This window comes from Phyllopteryx taeniolatus, chromosome 16 (genome assembly GCF_024500385.1).
Source record: "Phyllopteryx taeniolatus isolate TA_2022b chromosome 16, UOR_Ptae_1.2, whole genome shotgun sequence".
Classification (NCBI taxonomy): Eukaryota; Metazoa; Chordata; class Actinopteri; order Syngnathiformes; family Syngnathidae; genus Phyllopteryx; species Phyllopteryx taeniolatus.
Window position 1 is genome coordinate 13100308 of NC_084517.1, and position 19452 is coordinate 13119759.

Consider the following 19452-nt stretch of genomic DNA (forward strand, 5'->3'; position numbering starts at 1 on the left):
AGAATACTTGCACAGATTCCACAAAGAATCAAACAGGAGGTGATTATGATATGGATTATTGACCCAACAATATGATCGCCATGTTTTGTGTTGTCACTACAATCACTAGAATAGAATCTTAAAAACCGGACGCTACTGACATTTTGGTGAGAAAATGTCTCACAAGATCAAATACAGTGGTAACTTGAGATACTTGACACAAATCAGGTGTGGTGAAGGACACAAGTGCAAAACACCGAACCATCAGAAAAAAATATTTTAATAATCAATTTAGCGGCACGGTAGACGACTGGTTAGAGTGTCTGCCTCACAGTTCTGAGGACCGGGGTTCAATCCCCGGCCCCGCCTGTATGGAGTTTGCATGTTCTACCCGTGCCTGCGTGGGTTTCCTCTCACATCCCCAAAACATGCATGGTAGGTTAATTGACGACTCTAAGTTTCCCAAAGGTGTGAATGTGAATGTGAGTGTGAATGGTTGTTTGTTTGTATGTGCCCTACGATTGGCTGGCAACCAGTTCAGGGCTGCCCGATGATATCTGGGATTGGCTCCAGCACGCCCACGACCCTAGTGAGGAGAAGCGGCTCAGAAAATGGATGGATGGATGGAATAATCAATTTAAGATAAACTGTGACAGGTCAATTGAAAGCCAGGATACAGAGCCCTTCACTTCACAATCGAGAGGGTCAGGCTTTGAAGATAGGGAAATTGTCTTGAGCCAAAGTGATGCAATGTTCCGTAATCCACAGAGAGCAGGTCAGGAAATTATCAGATTTCACCGTTCACCACGATTCACAAAAAGCAGAAACGGGGAAACTCACACCTTGGTGACATTATAGCAGAATCCCTGACAGCCACAAGGACAGGAACAGGCAAACATGATAAGGCAGAACTCTTACAGGGTCTTGTTGTAGGACTCTTTCATGTATGATTGTTGTTGGACACTCTGACACTGATTGCATCATCAACAAAGCCTTGAATAGGGGATGTATCACTGTTGCTAGTAGAACATGACTGACTGTTTATCATGACATAAATGGCATTTGACAATAGGAGTTTAATTTGTTGCGTGATCACACTCATAAGTCAAAACATCCGTATATCAAATCATCTTTTCCTATTGAAATTAATAAAAAAAATCCCATTAATCCATTCCAGCCTTCCCCCCAAAAACAAAACAACAATTTTATGTGTATTTTAATGGGGAAAATGGCCCTCCATAATATTGTACTTAACAAAAACATACAATAATGACATTTTTAAATAGAATTAAAAAGAATTCAACAGTTTTTTTCAAACTGCATCAATTTAATGGCAATTGTGCTGTGCTTTGTGGTCTGCCCGCCTTAGCCACCTGGGGGCAGTATATGACAGACAGACGGGTATACTGTTCATTGAGACGCCTCAACTCATCAATACGGCACTGATATTAGTCGTTCTTCACAGAGGATAAAGAATATATGACTGTGAGGTCTGTTATTTTGTCTGTCTACGTGTTGCTGCACCATTTGTGTTCAATCTCTTCAAATGGTTATAGCATGGCAAAGTAAATGCTATTCAGTGTTAGCATAAAGTGGTCTGAAAGGCTAAGGAAGGTGGTTGTTTTAAATACACAAGGTGGAGTTCTCTTTGTTTTATGTTTTAGTTCGACAGTAAATTTTAACTTGATGATTTGACAAAGTGCTGCTTATTGTAACGTGCGATGATTTGACTTCACTGCCTCCATACAGCACTCGTATCTTGTCTGCGCTTGCAAGTCAAAGCAACAAATGGCCGAACAGCGGCTCGTATCTTGAAAAACTAATAAGTCGAGTCACTCATATCTCAAAGCACAACTGTATCATGTACGACGTAACGCAATTTAAGCAACTCATGCTTAGTGACTATTTAAAGCATTAACTACCTGTGTTTTTCTTTTTCTTTTTGTTTCCACCAAATAAGAAAAAAATATTGCAACTTTGGAAGGTTGTACCCACGTCTCTGTCCTAGCTGCTCAGTACAATACAATATAGCAAAGAATGTAGTATACAATGCAAATATGTTTAGCCTTAAGCCTGCCGCACACTGGAGTTATCTGCAAAAAGTCATTTCAGACCTTTTGAACAGCGGACTGCTCGCTGTGTGCGTCTTTTAATTTTCCAGGTTTTCTGCCTCATGGAGCCTTGAGATGAATACCGTTTGATATTTTTTGTCTCGTGAGGTGGGGAAAAACTCACCAGTGTGTGTTACTTGAGCTACGTGCAGAGGAGAGAAAATGGTGGCCAATCAAAACTCCTCTGTTGACATTTCAATATGGCAGCCCCCAGCAAAGTAGTCAACGGCTACATATTAGCAGGGTTTATATTTTTTGTTTATATGTGAACAGATTATACCTGCTTATATGATCTTCCGATTTAAAAACCAGTGATAAGCACCACGATAATTCTTTTGTATGGCAACAGGCGGCGACACAGGTTTTGTATGTTCTGCCATCTGATGGAAACCCAATTGTTCTGCCTGCTCACTATACGTCACTAGTATAGGCAGATTAACAAATATATATTATAATTAATAATTTTAAGACAAATTAAGTGAAATTGGATAGTTTCACATGGCACCCCTGTTGGCCTCTCACAGCACACTAGGGTACCACAGCACCCTGATTGGGAATCATTGGACTAGTGATTAGCATGTCTGCCTTGCAGTTCTGAGGTTCTGGGTTTGCATCTCAGCGGCCGCCTTCCAGTATTGAGTTTGTTGAGAATTTCTCCTCGTGCTTGTGTGCGTTTTCCACAGGTAGCTTCCTCCCACATTCCAAAAACATGCACATTAGGTTCATTGACTATTCTAAATCACCCAAAATGGTGAATGCGAGAATGAATGCTTGTTTGGGACATTTCAGGCTGGATTTACACATTAGAAGACATCTCATCTCACCATTTAAATTTACTGAACACCATAAAAAAAACTACCACCACAACCACACAGTATTTGGGTTGGACCAAATACAACCATGTACTAGTAATGTAAATCCAGCCTTGGAAACAGGTTCCAGCAATAGTAACCTTAGGGGCAATGGTACTAGATTAATATACAGATGTGACTGACTTACTAATGGCTGAAGCAGTTCGAAATGTTGTGCATTAAAAGCATTAAAACTTTGTGAATGTATTTGCTGCGTAATACAAATGCTCCTGTGGCAACAATGAAGTGGAAACACATTGTTCCAAATCCCAGTTTTATTGGTTGTTGGATTTCAGGTGAACCAATGGCACGAGAGATGAATCCACAATATCAAACAAATTATACAAAAATAATACAAAAAGGAAGTTCCAGTTATACAAAGCAAAGATGTGGATTTTTACCTTTTTTTTTTTTTTTTTTAACCCATCTAATTTCCTACTGCCCAAAACATAAGCGTAAGGCACAGTCATTACCACATAGTTGCCATTCCACATCAGTTTGTCTTAGCCTTTGTTACCATGGAGACTCTAAGGATAAGTGCACCATTTAGTTAATTGAGATTCTTAACCCTTCATTTAAAAATAAAAAAAAATAAACCTTCATGAGGAGCTGGCTACAATCACATTTCATAGTACTAGTAATTATTGAGTTAAAATAAGGAGGCGCTTAATGGAGAAAACAGGCTGTCAAGTCAGGACTCATGGCTTCACTGCTACATGGCTGTAGAACAGAACATTTAAGTAGAACACATCCTATTTTTCCTTCTCCTGCCTTATAACCTCACTGACAAGCCCAAAAAAAAAAAAAAAAAAAAAAAATAGTCACACCTCATTTAAAAAGGCAGATATGACACTGGTCAAAGTCGATACAGAAAAGAACGCAAGAGAAGCAGCAGCAGATCTGGTTAATGACAAGGCTCTCAAGCGCTTCGTGAAGGATGCGATGCTTCACTGGGTTTGGCTGGAGGGAAAAAAATAGTTGGTGCAAACAGCACATACGTTAGTAGCACCACAGTCCAGTTGTATCAGGTTTGTGCGAGATGACGCGATGGTTGAATCCAGTTTCAATCGCAAGGCTTGGTCTACATACATAATGAGGCTCATGTTGTGCTCATCTGATCCAAAAAGCAGCTTTCAAATATTAATTTCTGGGTTTCCCTATTTCACATAGTCATGATAATGTCTGTGCCTTGGACTTTGACATGTACATCACTCCAAGCCCAAAATGTTATTCTTTTGTTTCTGGTGAGGTGCCTGAAGTGATAGCACCCGGGTTTGTTTTTAATTATTTTTCAACTGATCTGGGGACAATAGGGAGAGACATTTACTTCCTACATCCTGTTTGGTCCCAAACAATCAGACTCCCCACCGACCAATAGGAACACAGCTAGAGGACAACACAGGAAGCTAGTTTACACGTGAACATTTTCATGTTAAAGAGAAGGCCTTACACTCAATCAACAGGCCTGGGAAACACATCTGGTCTGGTTTTGATAGAAGCTTCCAGACTGTTTCTACTCGAGCCAGCAAACTAGACCCAAGGTCTTGGAAGCAGATAAAGAATCTGTTTCTTTGGGATCGAGTAGAAGAACACCAATATACAATAGAGACGAGTAGAAAGAAGACCAGTCGGTGCTAAGGCGAGGAAGGGGTGCACGATGATTAGGGAGAGGGAGACAAGCAGCGAACCAGAGTGGGAGCGAGGGAAAAAGTGCACAGCCCCGTGGTAACTATGGCAACATATAGAGGTCGGCAGCTGGGAAACGGAGGGATGGAAAGGAAGGACGGAGACAGAATAACCTCCTCTTCTATCCTTCCTCTTCTCTCTGTGCAGTTCAAAATATAAAGTCATACAAGATGTCATATGAGGACGGGTGAGGGGGGATAAGTAGATGTTTCGATGGGAGGGTTCTATGTTGTGACGACTGCGTCCCCCCCCCCCTTCAATACTCCCACAGCGTGGCCGTCTCCAGGTCATCCGCATTGGCCTTCAGCACGCCGGCGTGGTCGCCACGGAGATACTTGCCGTCGCTGACGTGGCGGACGGCCAGCTTGTTGTAGTCGCAAAACTCAAAGAGGAAGTCGACGGGCGTGTCACTGCTGCTCACCACCGCTTGCTCGTTCCCGACCATCCAGTACTTGCCAGTGGAATCTGCACATGGGGGACACACGATAAGGAGTGAGGCAAAAAGTGTCTCAATTACAGCATGCCAAAAGTAGCAAATCTTGAATGGCATTCAGTAGTAGAGCAGTCTTCCACCAAGGCCGGATTAGCACCAAACTGTACACGCCATCTTCCAGTTTGTACGGGAGGTAACACCCTTGCCGTAATTAAAGGGAAGTTTGCAATTTGGAAAAAATATTTGTTACAACAGTCTATGACTTGACAGTGGTAAATGATATGATCTGTGGGGGGAAGAGGAAAAAAAGAGCCATCTCTGGCCCATTTTCTGCCCTTAATTTGATACAAGAAACCACCGCACCCGAGGAAACAACCAATCAGAGACAGAAGGCGTGACTTACGAGTTGTCAATCATTTGTAACACACTTGCGTCATCGTGACTATTTTTTTTTTTAACCTAGTTGGTTGGTGAGAATTAGGCTAATTTCATTATAAAATGTAGTGCACTACTCAGCTGAAACTGGCAGAGTTGCTGTTGATTCAGTCAAAATTAGTTTGAGGGTCAAAGAACGGCTCTTTGCAGCATTATGTTTCCAAACAGCTTTTTACTGCTCAATATCACAGTTGAAAAGAATTGTCGGAACATTCAGTGTAATCCTCGCATCCCATTGAAAATTTCAAAATAAAAGTTGATTCATTGATTTTTGCCGTTTTATTTAACCCTACAATTAAAATGTTAACTTCCTGTCTATCATTCTGTGAACCAGGAAGTAGACTGATAATGCAGGGACAAATAAAAAAAAAATATATATATATATTTTAAAAAAATAAATAAATAAATACATTTTAAAAAAGTGGGACCCGTGGGACTTGGCAGTAGACAAACCAAAAGGATGACCAGCCTATTGATTACACTGTATTGCTGACTTAATTAAAAAAATAATAAAAATTACTTATTTTGCAATATTGTCAAAAACTATGTATTTGCAACTTTATCCAGATGCGCACTAAAATTTAATGGATTCTTCTTTAGCCCTATGCTTCACCCCTTCATAAATTAAGGAGTTTGCGCATAATCTGACAAACAAAAACACATCTGCCTTTGGTGTAGATAATGAACCAAATCAAATCCCACTTTTTAGAGTAAATCCACAAAAGGGCATGATAACAGTTGTAATCCTTTTAATGCCTGCAAGAGGTCCAAGAACAATGAGTCTCTGCCAGCTTCAGAGCACATACAGTACAGTTCATTATACACAGGGAGGTCAACATGAAGCACACTGACCTTGGAGGCTATAGGCTCCATCTCTGAACTCCAGCGTGAAGTAGTCATAGGAGGAGCGATTGGAGTCCAGGGTCCCAGTCACCTTCCTGCAGCCGATGAAGCCGTGCTCGCCACGCAGCACGATGATGGGGCGGTTGATCAGCTTCATGATGAACTCCTCAGACTCCCCTGGGGCAGTTAAATGCATATTTCTTACTTGAGTAATGCAAGTTACTGGGTAGTAGTAATTGTGGCAGAGTGAGATGACTAACTGAAGCATAAAATCTCCAATGTGGAGGTATGGTTTGTAACAATAACCCTTTCAAAAATCAAACACTTCTGCTGTCAAGATCAGCAATCATCACTTTAAAAAAAAGAACAAAGAAGAATAGAACTTCTGATCTTGTTCATTCAACATTTTACTTTTATTTACTCTTGGATTGCAATATCCTTCTGAAAACATCTGTACGCTGAAATAATCCGGACAACCAATTCACAGCCTTAAATTAAAATTAGCATGAGACTCACGGCCAAGATTTTGACAGTTTCACAGTCACTGACTATAGCTAGACAAAATCTGTTCAATATACACTAATGGTAACAAAAACATTGGCACAATAAAACATGCTTAAGGACTGTCAACCACATGCCAAGTGCATGGCACTGTAAGGGGCATCAAACATTTTCGTTGGGGGCCACATTGTAGATACGGTTTCCCTCAGAGGGCCATTATGTTTAAGCATATATTATTACACAAACAACAAATTGATGGAAAAAGTAATTTTGAAATCAGAAGTCAAGAACAATATTTTGTTCAGGTTACTGTAAAAGGGGGTTGGTAAAAATGTTTGCAATATCACAACATTATTATTCATTATATGACTGTTTAAAATTTTGGTACGGATTTTAGCAAGAATCCTGGAAGTTAATGCACAATTTGCTTTCACAGGCCACATAAAATGATGTGGGGGGCCGGATCTGGCCCCCGGGCCTTGTGTTTGACACATCTGGGCTATGAGGTCATTTGACCAATCAAAAACTTGAAGTCATAATGGCACAAAAAGGTTTTCCAAAAGCTTAAATAAGATATTAGAAAATATTTTTCCTAAAGTAATCAGAACGGTAAAACCTCACAGAAACAACATGGATCATTCATCAAGCAGTCAAACTGACCGGCAGAGTCAATGGTGGCTGCTAGCTGGCCATTTTTCTTGGCGGCAACGTATTTCCCGTTGGCGGCCCGCAGAGTCAGCCTCTTCCCACGCCACTCGATGTCAAAGTAGCAATTAGTTGACCTACAGACCGACAAATGAAAAGGCATGATGAGATCACATCCACGTGGCACCTGCATGAGCGGCAAGTGTAAACACACGCAGCTGTTACACAATTGGTTACAGAGACAAACTGCTAGATTTGAAGCAAGCGCCTTCATTCATTTCCCTCTACTTGGCACAATGTATTGCTCAAATAATACATTCTGGTCTAGATTTCACATAAGAGAAGCAAGCCTGTGTTTTAGCTCAAACATTCTCCAGTTGTGTTTTTCCTCTTAGAGCTGAAACCAAGAGGAAATCAAATGTGGTTTCACGTGGAAGGTGTCAAGAGAATAGAAGTGAGAGTGTGGTAATGGAATGTGGCTGCCTTATCATGTTTGTCTCAGTTTTGTTTTATCTCAGGTTGATGCTTTTGAGATAAGTGAGTAAGGTTAGTGGGACCTCTGAAGTCAAACTGTTCCGGAATGCTGACCGACCTCCAATTTTGGATTCAAAACCAAGGAAATAATGGAAATACATTTGTAGGAGTACTCCTTTCCACAGTTAAACTGGAACCTATAATTGCCAAAAATGTGTATTTTTATTTTTATTTTTTTTAACTATACAGGCAATGATTTAGTTAACATTTAAACATCATCAACTGCCATGCAAGTGTCAATTATAATGGGTGTCAATTATCTGCCCATTTTCCCTATTAGCAGTCCAGCCCGGTCCCCATCTCCCGCGAACTGTGGGGGTCCACTGTACAATAATGGCGGATTTCCCATCCAAACAAGCTCTCCTCCCCTCATCACAGTCCTTCATACTACATCAAGAGTATTCAATAAAGGTAAAATTGATGTTTAATGTTCATTTATCCATTTCATTTATATTCATTTCACATCGTTCTCTTGATGTTAAACTATAGTTCTCTCAAGCTATTTTTGTTTGCATTTGGGTGTTTCTGGAACTGATTAATTGGTTTTACATTATCTCCTATGGGAAATATTCCTGTAGTTTCAGTTTTTTAGTCATGTTTTTGGGCAACGGATTAATCACAAAAACCGAGGTTCCACGTTTGTAATTTCCAGCTGCCTCTCACAGGTAAGTCTTGGTACTAGGACATCTGGTGTGGCGCTAGGAAATTTGCGATTGTCGGTGTAAGTATCAGTGTGTGGTGGGACTATGGGAACCGTAAGAACACGTCAGTTTTTTTCCCCACCTCGTGTGCCGTCTGCACAATATGGGGGGCGGGGGGAATGACATTGCAATTTTATTTTTTTTTTAAACCTGCAATAATACAGGATCAGTGTTGGGAAAGTGCATAGTTACGACAGCATAGCAGCAAGGTTTACAATCTTTTGAGCATGTCCAAACGGATCCCTCTGCTGTGCAGTTGATTCACTGTATATTACAGTACACCAACATCGCAGTAGACTCTGCAATGTGAATATTGCGCACACGTACATCGATGACAATGCTCACAAAATATCAGGCAGTCCTAGTCTCTCACATTTTAAAAATTGGTCAAGAAGTAAAAAACTAAATTGCTGTATGTATCCAGCTTTCGCTGCTCAGACCCCAACTTAACACAAAGCTAGTCAAATCAACAGTTTGTGTAACTCAAAATGTAGATGCACAAACTATGTGGGATGTGCGTGATAAGAACCAAACTTTGAATTTGATTGATGACAAGGGGCTTTTCTGGTCCCTTTCTAGAGCACCAAGAGAAAGTACCCAGGCACACAGGATTGGAGTCGAGGGTTAACAGCTAGCACTCTTGCTAGACATGAAAGAAAATCACTCTGCACAGGTTGAGGCTGCTGACAAAAATGCATTAGGTCGCCCTCAACATACCAAGGCCTTGACCCCATTCGCCCACGCACCATATAGGACCCCCCATATACACACAGGCCTCAAGTATCTCAAATAACCAGCTAGAACTACAAACTAAGATTAGTGATGGACTATCTGATTCTTCATTATCCTCCCCAGGCCCTGAGAGCAGTGATGCATTGAAACAGGTGTGACTGTGGTGTCAAACACATACTTGGTGGAAGCGGTGCACTGAAGGCCTCCGTTGGCAGTGAGGGTCCAGTATTTCCCAGCAGCTGTGCGGAACGCACACTTCCGGTTCTCACGGCAAATCTCCACTTGGAAGACTTCCTGGTCACCTTCCTCATCCTGATTGGCTGAGAGATCCATACCTGGGGACACGCAGGGGTTAGTTTGTGGGAGGGGTCAGCGGCAAATGGAGATGATCCAGATACACATGTAAATCATCTGGTTACGATCAGACATCCTAAATGAGCTACAGACAGCTGGGATTAGCGCAGGGTTTCACCACGCACGCGCACACACCACCACGAAAGTACTCCTGACCTCATTAACATCACAGCAGTCTCACAATGAGCCAGAGACATAATGTCAGTCTAAGGGACACCATACACAACTGTACACACACATGCACATGCAGTTCATAGTACACAATACATGCTATTGTGCATTATGAGGTCATAGTTGACCGATAGCCGGAGGCCCTGGTTGAGAGAGAAACTGTCTGTGTTGCCCCGTTGTGTAAATGTCTGCAGAAAGAAATCAGTGTTTGAGCAAGCCAATGTAATCATGTGCACTTTTTCAACCTTTTCATCCATGACACCCTCCTGGATGCTGCTGGCTCATTTTTCCATCTTTCTTGTTCTCTACAGGCTCACCACTCACTGTATTAAAATGGGACATTCCATTAGCTTCAAGAGAAAGCTCAAAATAAAGCTGAACAACAAAAATGCTACACTGGTGACCTCGAGCTGCAGATGTCCAGGAACTTCCCACTCAATTTTTCTCATTTCAAACCCAAACGAAAACTTGGTCATTTACAAGACTTTAAAACTGTTCCTATGAAGCCAGTGTGACAATGTGTAATTTAGAAGGCATCGGTCTCTCCAACTGAAGCCAAACCGTGACTATATGGGACAAAAATGTTGTGGGGCACAAATCAATTAGGTAGGCTACATTCCAGGAAAACCTCTTCCAACAGCAATGTACTAAAAGACACCAAATATTCTGTGGTTCATTATAAAAGGACACAAATGTAGAACAGAATAGCTAAGATTTGTTTTTTCCCTTGCTACCACATGTTCACACTGCCAATTGTGAACATTGGCGAATTCATGGGGCACGATAGTTTGTATCTACTGGCCGCACAAAAGAAAAGAGGCCAGGAGAGATGCAAAAACAGTCACAGAAAAAGTAATTACCTGCTGGCACTGGCATACCAAAAGTAAGACAGAGTAAGGGTTACGTAATGTGTAACAGTGAAGAATTACTGCTCACATTTTGTTTTTAGAGGTGAGGGGGGGCATGTCACCTTATTCCTCGTTGTTGGGCACTCACTAAAAGCAACTCCAAAACTTGAGACCTCTGGCCTCTGCAGACATATAGAGTTTCTCCAGATATGTGGACACACACACACACACACATAGATGATTGAGAGGGAAACATAACAGACCTTAATGGAAACCACATGTTCAGAGAAGATGAGAACTAGCAGCAACAGAGAGATTGTAGGAGGAGGAAAAATGACGAATAAGAGTAAAATTCCACCTTTAAGTCAAGACATCGTTGAACAGCACTCTAATCGTCACAGTTTCCTGCTCAGCCCAACACTCAGCACAGTAGCAGACGAGAGCTTATACATTAGTGTGCCAGGAGCGACTGTTTAATCTATCCATCAGCGCTGCAAAGGACACGATTTGTAACTTGTGTACAATTTGTGAGGGCTTAATCCGAAAAGCTGAGGCGCAGCACAGTGATTCAAGCTCGATGGAGATAGGTTTGACGAAGAGATCAGTCAGGGTGCACCAAGGAGATCAAAGCGATGGTTTGGGTATGATTTAGAAGCAACTGCAAACCCCTGATATCGTTAGCAGGGACGCTGGCATAGCAGCTGTTTTAGAGATGACATTTATTAAAAGAGCAAAGAAGCGCAGTAAAGGCTTTCCTTGGTGGAAAGGATTATTAATTCATTTGTTTCAGCAAGTTTGACTCTTCAGTGGATCAGACTGCTAAAGTTGTGACGCAGAACTATCGTTCAATGACCTTTGTTGTTTAAAGTACAACCCCTCCCCTTAAAAAAATAAATAAATAAATAAATAAAGTCTTCTACAATCTCTTTCCCAAACAACCATCAATAACTCCTAGTTAAATGTGCTTTGCATAATGCCAAAGCAGAGGGAAATGTAAGGACGTGTTCCGTTTGTAGCTACCTGCAGTCTTCTGGAAAGACTAAGATCTTGAAGCGTGTCTGCAAGAACTGTTGCCCATTAAAACAAAATCATTTGTTGGAATTCGGAAGAACAGAATAGTCTAACAAAGTTAAAGCAAGAGTCACTAGCAAGTATAGTAGATTAAATTCAAAGCTTTTCAACTCACATGACTAACTTTGTTGCAAGGAAAATATACTGTGTCTTAAAACTAATGTTTTACAAACGCATACATGAACTGCGCCTCAATCTTCCATTCTTCGCAAATAAAAATCAGGCAAACCAGAACACTGCTTTCATACAACATACTTCATACTACAGTGAACTTTGGCCAAATCTGAAGTGAAACAATGTTTGGGTGTGGGGAAATGGTCTTTTTAAAACACACTCAAAGAAGCCTTGAAGAGAGGTTATATCACAAGAAAAATACACAAGAAATGCACAACACTGACACAGACAAAACATTACAGTGACGCCTGTAGAAACAAAGCCATGACCCAGAGAGGGCATGGCTGTGTATGTGTGTGTGTGTGTGTGTGTGTGTGTAAGCCACATACTGTAAATGTACACTGATCAGTTTTTATAAATGTTCCCAAGGGGAAGCTGGAACAAATCTGTACACCAAAACAAAAGTGACCACACATGCAGAAACCTCCCAACCCACACACACGCACTGAAAACACCCTTTCCATCGTTCTGTCCACCTCACCGTGCACATCCATTCTGATGGAGGGGAAGGCACAGATTGTTGGCCACAGTTTAATGTGAGCCAGCACCAGGTCTGCTGTGAACGCACGCGATTGTGCACAGTTCAATTGCCCGTGTGTGTGTGTGTGTGTGTGTGTGTGTGCGCTATTGTTCAGTAGGCCTGACTGAGGAGGTGGACAGCTGGGGCACAAATGGGGAGCCACCAGATCATCAGCCTTTGTTCTGATTCAGATGCATGGTCCCTCCAGCCAGTCCTGGCTTTAAAAAAAAAAAAAAAAAAAAAAAAAAAAAAACTAACTCAAAAAGCCTAATCAAGCTGCAGGAAACAAGCGCACACTACCCTTCCTGTATCAAATGGTAAGGTCACAGGATAAATTGATTTTCAACTCATGCTGAGTGTGAAGGGCATTTCTGTAGAGATGCACCCACACAGGAAGCCTAACCTATAATGAAGATTTAATGCCCCCCCGCCACACACACACACACAGTCTCAAAAACATCAACAAGATGGTCTTTAAACATAGTTTACACATTCTGCAGCAGCCAGAGAACACAGAACGATAACAGCAATCACTAGCCCTCTTTTCCCCTTATTGTGTGCGCACGGTCACAGTTTACAGAATTGTGAGAGTCATGTTTTGGTTTCTGCCAGCCGGAGGAGGTGAAGGACACAGAACTGGTGTCAGGGCTCATTTGGCAAACCACACTGAGCCACACAGAAAGACTGACCGTAAAGAAAACCTGATGTGAGGCAAAGCTTAGATTTGTGAGCAACAGACTATGAAGTAAACCAACGAAAGACAATTTGATGTTATTCTGCCTATCTTAAAAATAAAACCGGAAACTTCTCACTACAGTGTAATTCAGCACATTTCTACACAATTGTACAGTAAAACTTGACACTCAAGTTTTATAAAGGGCACGGTGACCGACTGGTTAGAGCGTCAGCCTCACAGTTCTGAGGACCCCGGTTCAATCCCCGGCCCCGCCTGTGTGGAGTTTGCATGTTCTCCCCGTGCCTGCGTGGGTTTTCTCCGGGCACTCCGGTTTCCTCCCACATCCCCAAAACATGCATTAATTGGAGACTCTAAATTGCCCCTAGGTATGAACGTAAGTGCGAATGGTTGTTTGTTTGTACGTGCCCTGCGACTGGCTGGCAACCAGTTCAAGTTGTACCCCGCCTCCTGCCCAATAATAGCTGGGATTGGCTCCAGCACTCCCGCGACCCTTGTGAGGAGAAGCGGCTCAGAAAATGGATGGATGGAAGTTTTATAGAGCTCATGTATATTAGGATCTTGGTACAGGTTTACCTAATGAATTGCTCAGTAGGGGTCTATTTTATATGCCAGTTCATTGATCTACCAAGATCAATCAAACCACAAAGCCACAAATTTTGTAAAGCTGTTTTCCCCTCACAGGCCAATTATAAAAAAAAAAAAAAAAAGATCTCCCATTTGGCATTTTAAATTTAAAACTCATGCCCTTCAAAGACCAGATGGACCAACCTCCTGGACATCACCTCAGGACGCAAGTGTTCCTTTACAGGCCACATTTAACCCCTCATTAAACCCAAATTTTAGTAAGCTAATACCTCTAAGCAAGTCTTTGTTAATGTATTGGCCAGGAGGCTAATTTTTGAGTAACCTCATACATTCTAGTCCATTTCCTGTGGAAACTGCATGTGATTTGGTGAATTTACACGCAAAGGTTATAACATTCCTTGGATTTTTACAGCAAATGTGTCACATTAATTCAGGCCCTAAAACTCTAGTCCACTCCAATGAGACGGTAATAAAATACATTGTTGAGATAGTGAAAGCTGACCCCATCCCCTCCCCATATTAGCTACTACTGCCGGCGTGGAACCAGATGCAAAGACGAGTCAGTGGTCACAACGGTAGCAAACAGGAAATGATGACCTCTTAAAGCACTCTGCCTTCAAGCTTACCACTTAAAAACACCATTGAGCTGAAGGCTAACAGACTCAAAACATAGTGTCCTAGTCCATAAAGGGTCTCTCTGGGAATTTGGGAGCATCTCCTTAGCAGGGATGGAGGCAAGTGGATGAAATGAGCACCTAGAAGAGGTACTTTCATGACAATTAGGAAGGCCACAAGCACTAATGACAGGAAACAGCTGGTAGACTCATTCAAAATAAAATACTGAAATATTGACTACATTTAGATGAAATCCATACAGTCACATATTTTAGTCCACTGCCCTAAGAGAATACGATGTAATATATAGCTAGATTCTTCCCAGCTTCTTATTCGGCATCACCAATTTTTGGCATACTGTAGGTTTTAATGGACAGATACTCTTCCGGACTCAACCCTCCCGTACTCATCCGAGCTTGGGACCTGCACAAAATTAGGCTGGCTTCTCCCTCAGGGGATAAGATTTATCATATAGCGAGATTATGGCAGTACTATGTTGGTCTGCGAAGAGGATATTCTACAGCAGTATCTCTCAAACTATGGTGCCCAGACACCCGGTGGCTCATGAGCTGTAACTTGGGGGTCCGGAAAACAGTTTGCAATAAATTGTTGTATTGTTATATATAAAAAAAAAATTAAAAAAAAGCAAGTGAAATTCTTCCTCCTTACAATCGTTTTGGGGCCAATTAAAAGTGCTGATAAGATTTTGACATATCATGCAAGCATGCAGTATTTCTGGCTCTAAATTTGTTCTCATGCAGGTGCAACATGCTGGGCAACACTATGTGCCACTGGAAGAGAAAAAAGAAGAGGCAAAGAAGGTCCCCTACTGAAAAGCAGTAATAGTTGCAAACACAGACCAGAAAGAGATGTGCCTGTGATTATTGTTGCATTATACACAAATGGCATAGTAGCAGTTTAAAATTCAGAATTATCGTAAAATCTATGCTAATTTCTGTTAGCCCATTTATGGCGCTTCACCATATGTTACCAATCAGCTAGCAGACTTTTGTTAGACCAAATTAGGTTTTGGTTGAACATGTTTAACTATAAGATGTTTAATTTTTTTGTCTCAGTTCTACAGTAAACTTCAACAAGGAGTGATGAGCTTGAAGCAAGCACACTTTGCCTCTTAATTGAGAATTGCAACAGAGCGCAAGAACGGACGCAAAGAACTCTGAAGTGTGTTTTAGATTATTAAGTATTACATTTAATAAGTTTAAATGTCTTTAAAGCATGTGGAGGGGTAGAACCTTTTTAAAAATGTTTTTTTATGTTCTCTCTCTCTCAGATATTTGCCTATTCCGCGTCAGTCTGGAACATATCGCCGCCATCAACTGGGGTTCACTTTATCAATCTTACAAGGAAATTTTTTTTACTGCTTTTTAGAAGAGGGCCTCACGTTACCATTGAACCAGAGCTGAATGCATAGTGCACACTACTGAGTGTTTTAAGCTAAGCTAAACCAACATTCACACAAAATCAAGACTCAACTGCATTGTCTTTTTTTTAATTGTGCGAAGTTGATCACCAAATCCAAAACTCAACAGTTCTGATAACACTCGGCAACATTTGGACCAAGCCAGGCCACTTCAACCACCATGTTGGCTCCAGTCGGCTGTGGAGGAAAGCTAGGAGCAGCTGTAGGTCCAAAAACATCTGGAGCCAGTTTAATTCCGATCAGGTTTTTAATACGCATCACAATGATCCCGCTATTTGGCATTGTGAATATGGGCTTCCTCTTGGGATTGTCATTAAAAGACAAGCTCATGCAACATGCACAAGCGGAACGGTAAAAGCCATTTTCAGATTTCTGGCACAAGCCAACTTGCTACAGAGAGCGCCGCCATGTACTTCCAACAGCAGTTGCTAGACTCCATTTTGTGGAGACGGCAGAGAAAGTGCTGATGGGGATAAAAGTGGATAAATGATCCATTGACAAGTAAACACAGCAGGGAGATGGAGCAAACTGGCTCAGAGTGTCACAGATAGAAAGATAGGAGTTGTAAAGAAAAGGATCTCTTTGGAAAAGAGGGTGCCAAACCACAAGGGAGCACAGTGCACTCATCTGACCAAGCACTAAATATAGATTTAGAGCCGCAACCAGTATTATAGTGCTATGTATTAAGCCTGTGCTAATAGTTTTCCTGCTGATTTAGGTGTGACGTGCATGATTCAAATTTAAAGTCCCCCCCCATCCCCCAAATCTGAAACAATGCTCATCAACAGTTGGCCTGCTCATTTTAGTTGGTCTTGGCACTGATTGCTTTTGACCTTTAACGCACAGCAGACAGGCCTGATGGCTTGAAGAGGATGGGGGGAGGTCCGCCATGAGGGAAATTATGCAAGAGGTGTGATGGAGAAGGAAGGAAGAAAGAAAGGAAGGAGACAAGCTTTTGTCTTACCCACTTGTGCAGCTGGAAACCACAACCATCACACACATCTAACATGGGGTCAACTCAGCCAGTCTCCTACAACAATCATTCAAAGGTATTTTATGAATAATTACACTGATAAATGTGTCATTTGCCATCTTGGCTATATGGATAAAATATTCATTAGTAATAGCAACAATCTGGATTTGATACAAGCAGACATTCAAATGTCGACTGAAGAATAAAAATAATTGACGGCAACAAAGACGGGTAAGAGCTCCACATAAAATGAGATGTGAGCAGCAGAACACAAAGCCTGAACTAACCTCATTCACTGCCAGCCCTCCCAGTTAACATGGATATTTGACTTCTAAAGCCGTCAATGGCAGTGAATGTGACTTTTAACGTGCAACATAGGCCAAAGATGAGCCCACTAAATACTTGCGGAAGCTCCAAAATCTTACAGCTCTGTGGCTTGAATGTTCAAATGTCAAAGGTGTGCCACTGGGTCCTTCTACTTTAAGGCTCGTTTACATGTGAATGATGACACACATGCACGTAGACAAGCGGGCCTAAAGGCCTCCTTTTTGCACTCTTTCCACCACAATCGTCCGTAAAATTAGAGAACCATAAGTTTCCTCCAAAAATTGATTTTTGCCATCAGGTTTGTGGCTTCAAGATCCTTGAGCTTTTACCCCCCAATATAATGTATATACGGTGTTTTACATGTTTATATCGTCCATATTTATTCATCTCTCAATTGGCACTCACTGTTCAAAGAAGACTATGATCAGCACATTTTAAGATTTGTTTTGGGTTCAAAGTGCAATAGAACTATTATTTATGTGTGAGTCTATAACAGTATAAACTATACTGTATAGTATAATTTCACTGTCAATATGCCCACTTTGCACAAATTGTACAATTACTGTAGCATAATTAGACTACTTACCACAAACTGTATCAACATGAATAATATACAGTAGATTAGATTTCACTTTATTTTAATTCCACCTCAAAATGCTGCCATTTGCATTTCCTTTGTTGGGTGTTTCTATTAATACAAGTGTATATGGGTGCATTTTGCTGCTGTGGCATCAAGATGATCAAAGCTGTGTGTGTGTGCGTAAATTTTATATATATATATATATATATATATATTTTTTATTTTTTTTTTTAATACAGTATATTCTTTTTTTTTTTTTTTTTTTGCGTACTGCGTGCAGGGGGTTGTAGTCAAACATGCCATCACAGTAATTACACGTCCACTGACAGACTGACACACAAACACAAACACACACACACACACACACCTTGGCGGGTGGAGACGTTCCTCTCGTTGGCCGCAGTGAGGACCACCTGCGGGTGGCTCTGCTCCAGCTGGAAGAGCTCGTCCTTGCCAACGCGCGCGCTCTTGCCGGCCTTCATGGTCCCGGAGGGCCCGGAAGGCGCCAGGTACTTGCCGCCGCAGTCCCTGAACGCCACCTTGCCGGAGCGAAACTCCAGCGTGTAGCCGGTGGTCTTGTCCGTGGCGGCCACCAGCGCGCCGTCGTTCCTCAGGAAGCGGTTGTCGGAGGTCTGCAGGTGGTAGCGCTGCTCTCGGAACACCAGCGTGATCGTGGAGTCCACGCCCCACGGGACGTCCCTGTCGATGGCGATCTCGTCCACCTTGGAGCTCAGGTGCGCGTAGCGTTTGCGCGTCAGGCTGAAGATGTTGACCTGCGGGTGCATGGCGATGTGCACGCTCCATTTCTCCGCCACGGACGCGGTCTGGGCGAAGCAAATGATCCGGTCCTCGGTTCCGCCCAGGTAGCGGCCGAAGGGTTCGGACTGCAGGGACCAGCGGCCGTCGTCGTGCGCGGTGATGATGAAGCGGCACTCGGGGCCCGGAGCCTCGCTGTCCCCGGTCACGTTGCCGTCCTTGTCGGTGGCGATGTAGCGGCCCAGATGGGACTTGAGGAGGAACACGTTGCCGCTGGCGTCGTCGCCGCTCTGCTCCAGGGTCCAAATCTGCTTCTTCTTCATGCTCGACGCCGAGGCGTTGATTTTGAAGCCGAACGTCTCGGCCGTCAGGTATTTGTTGCCGCAGTTGATGAGGCCGAACTGGATCTGCAGCATGTCGCTGGTTCCGTTGGAGGCGCCGTTAGTAGTCATGGTGGCTTCGGAGCGGTTCTGTCTGAGGGCAGTTGAATTTTCGAGCGTTTCCTGCCTGGTGGGATGCTGTGGTGCCTCGCGTGCTTCTCTTTGTTTGAGGAGAGTGTCCGTGAACGCGCGCGCCCGCTCCTCTGCCTGCCTCATCAGCGCAAGCACGCCGCCACAGCTGCAGCCTATATAAGCATCAGTGACGTCACCGACAGGCCACGCCCCCTGCGATGCTCGGACAACCGCAGCCTGGCAAAGGCAGCTTCACTTTTTACATGCTACTACTTTTCCAGGGGTGGCAAAAGTACTTTCCTTCTACTTAAGTAGAAGTGTGTGTATGTGTGGGACTTAACTGCTTTACTTGAGGAAAAGTAAAGAAGTGCAGACTCTGTAAATGTCAAACTATAAACGCGACACTGCATATTTAAGAGTGGCCCTTTATTGTGGGC

The 19452-nt window shown here is 42.5% G+C and overlaps 1 protein-coding gene across 1 annotated transcript; it reads right to left on the reverse strand.

Annotated features, from left to right (window-relative positions):
* Positions 1 to 3198: 3198 nt before the first annotated feature.
* On the reverse strand, positions 3199 to 19220 carry fscn1a (fascin actin-bundling protein 1a). Its single transcript, XM_061749489.1, has 5 exons — positions 18175 to 19220; positions 9630 to 9786; positions 7500 to 7621; positions 6348 to 6515; positions 3199 to 5092 (listed from the first exon to the last, which is right to left on the reverse strand). The coding sequence occupies exons 1-5, from the start codon at positions 19157 to 19159 to the stop codon at positions 4884 to 4886; spliced, it is 1641 nt and encodes a 546-aa protein (XP_061605473.1). The 5' UTR covers positions 19160 to 19220; the 3' UTR covers positions 3199 to 4883.
* Between the last annotated feature and the right edge of the window lie 232 nt (positions 19221 to 19452).

Coding starts and splice junctions, on each gene's coding strand:
- fscn1a (XM_061749489.1), bottom strand. CDS start 19,159: ATGAGGCAGGCAGAGGAGCGGGCGCGCGCGTTCACGGACACTCTCCTC. Junction 7,622..9,629: donor CAGTGCACCGCTTCCACCAA/GTATGTGTTTGA, acceptor GTCGGTCTGTAG/GTCAACTAATTGCTACTTTG. Junction 5,093..6,347: donor TGGAGCCTATAGCCTCCAAG/GTCAGTGTGCTT, acceptor CCCCATGTGCAG/ATTCCACTGGCAAGTACTGG.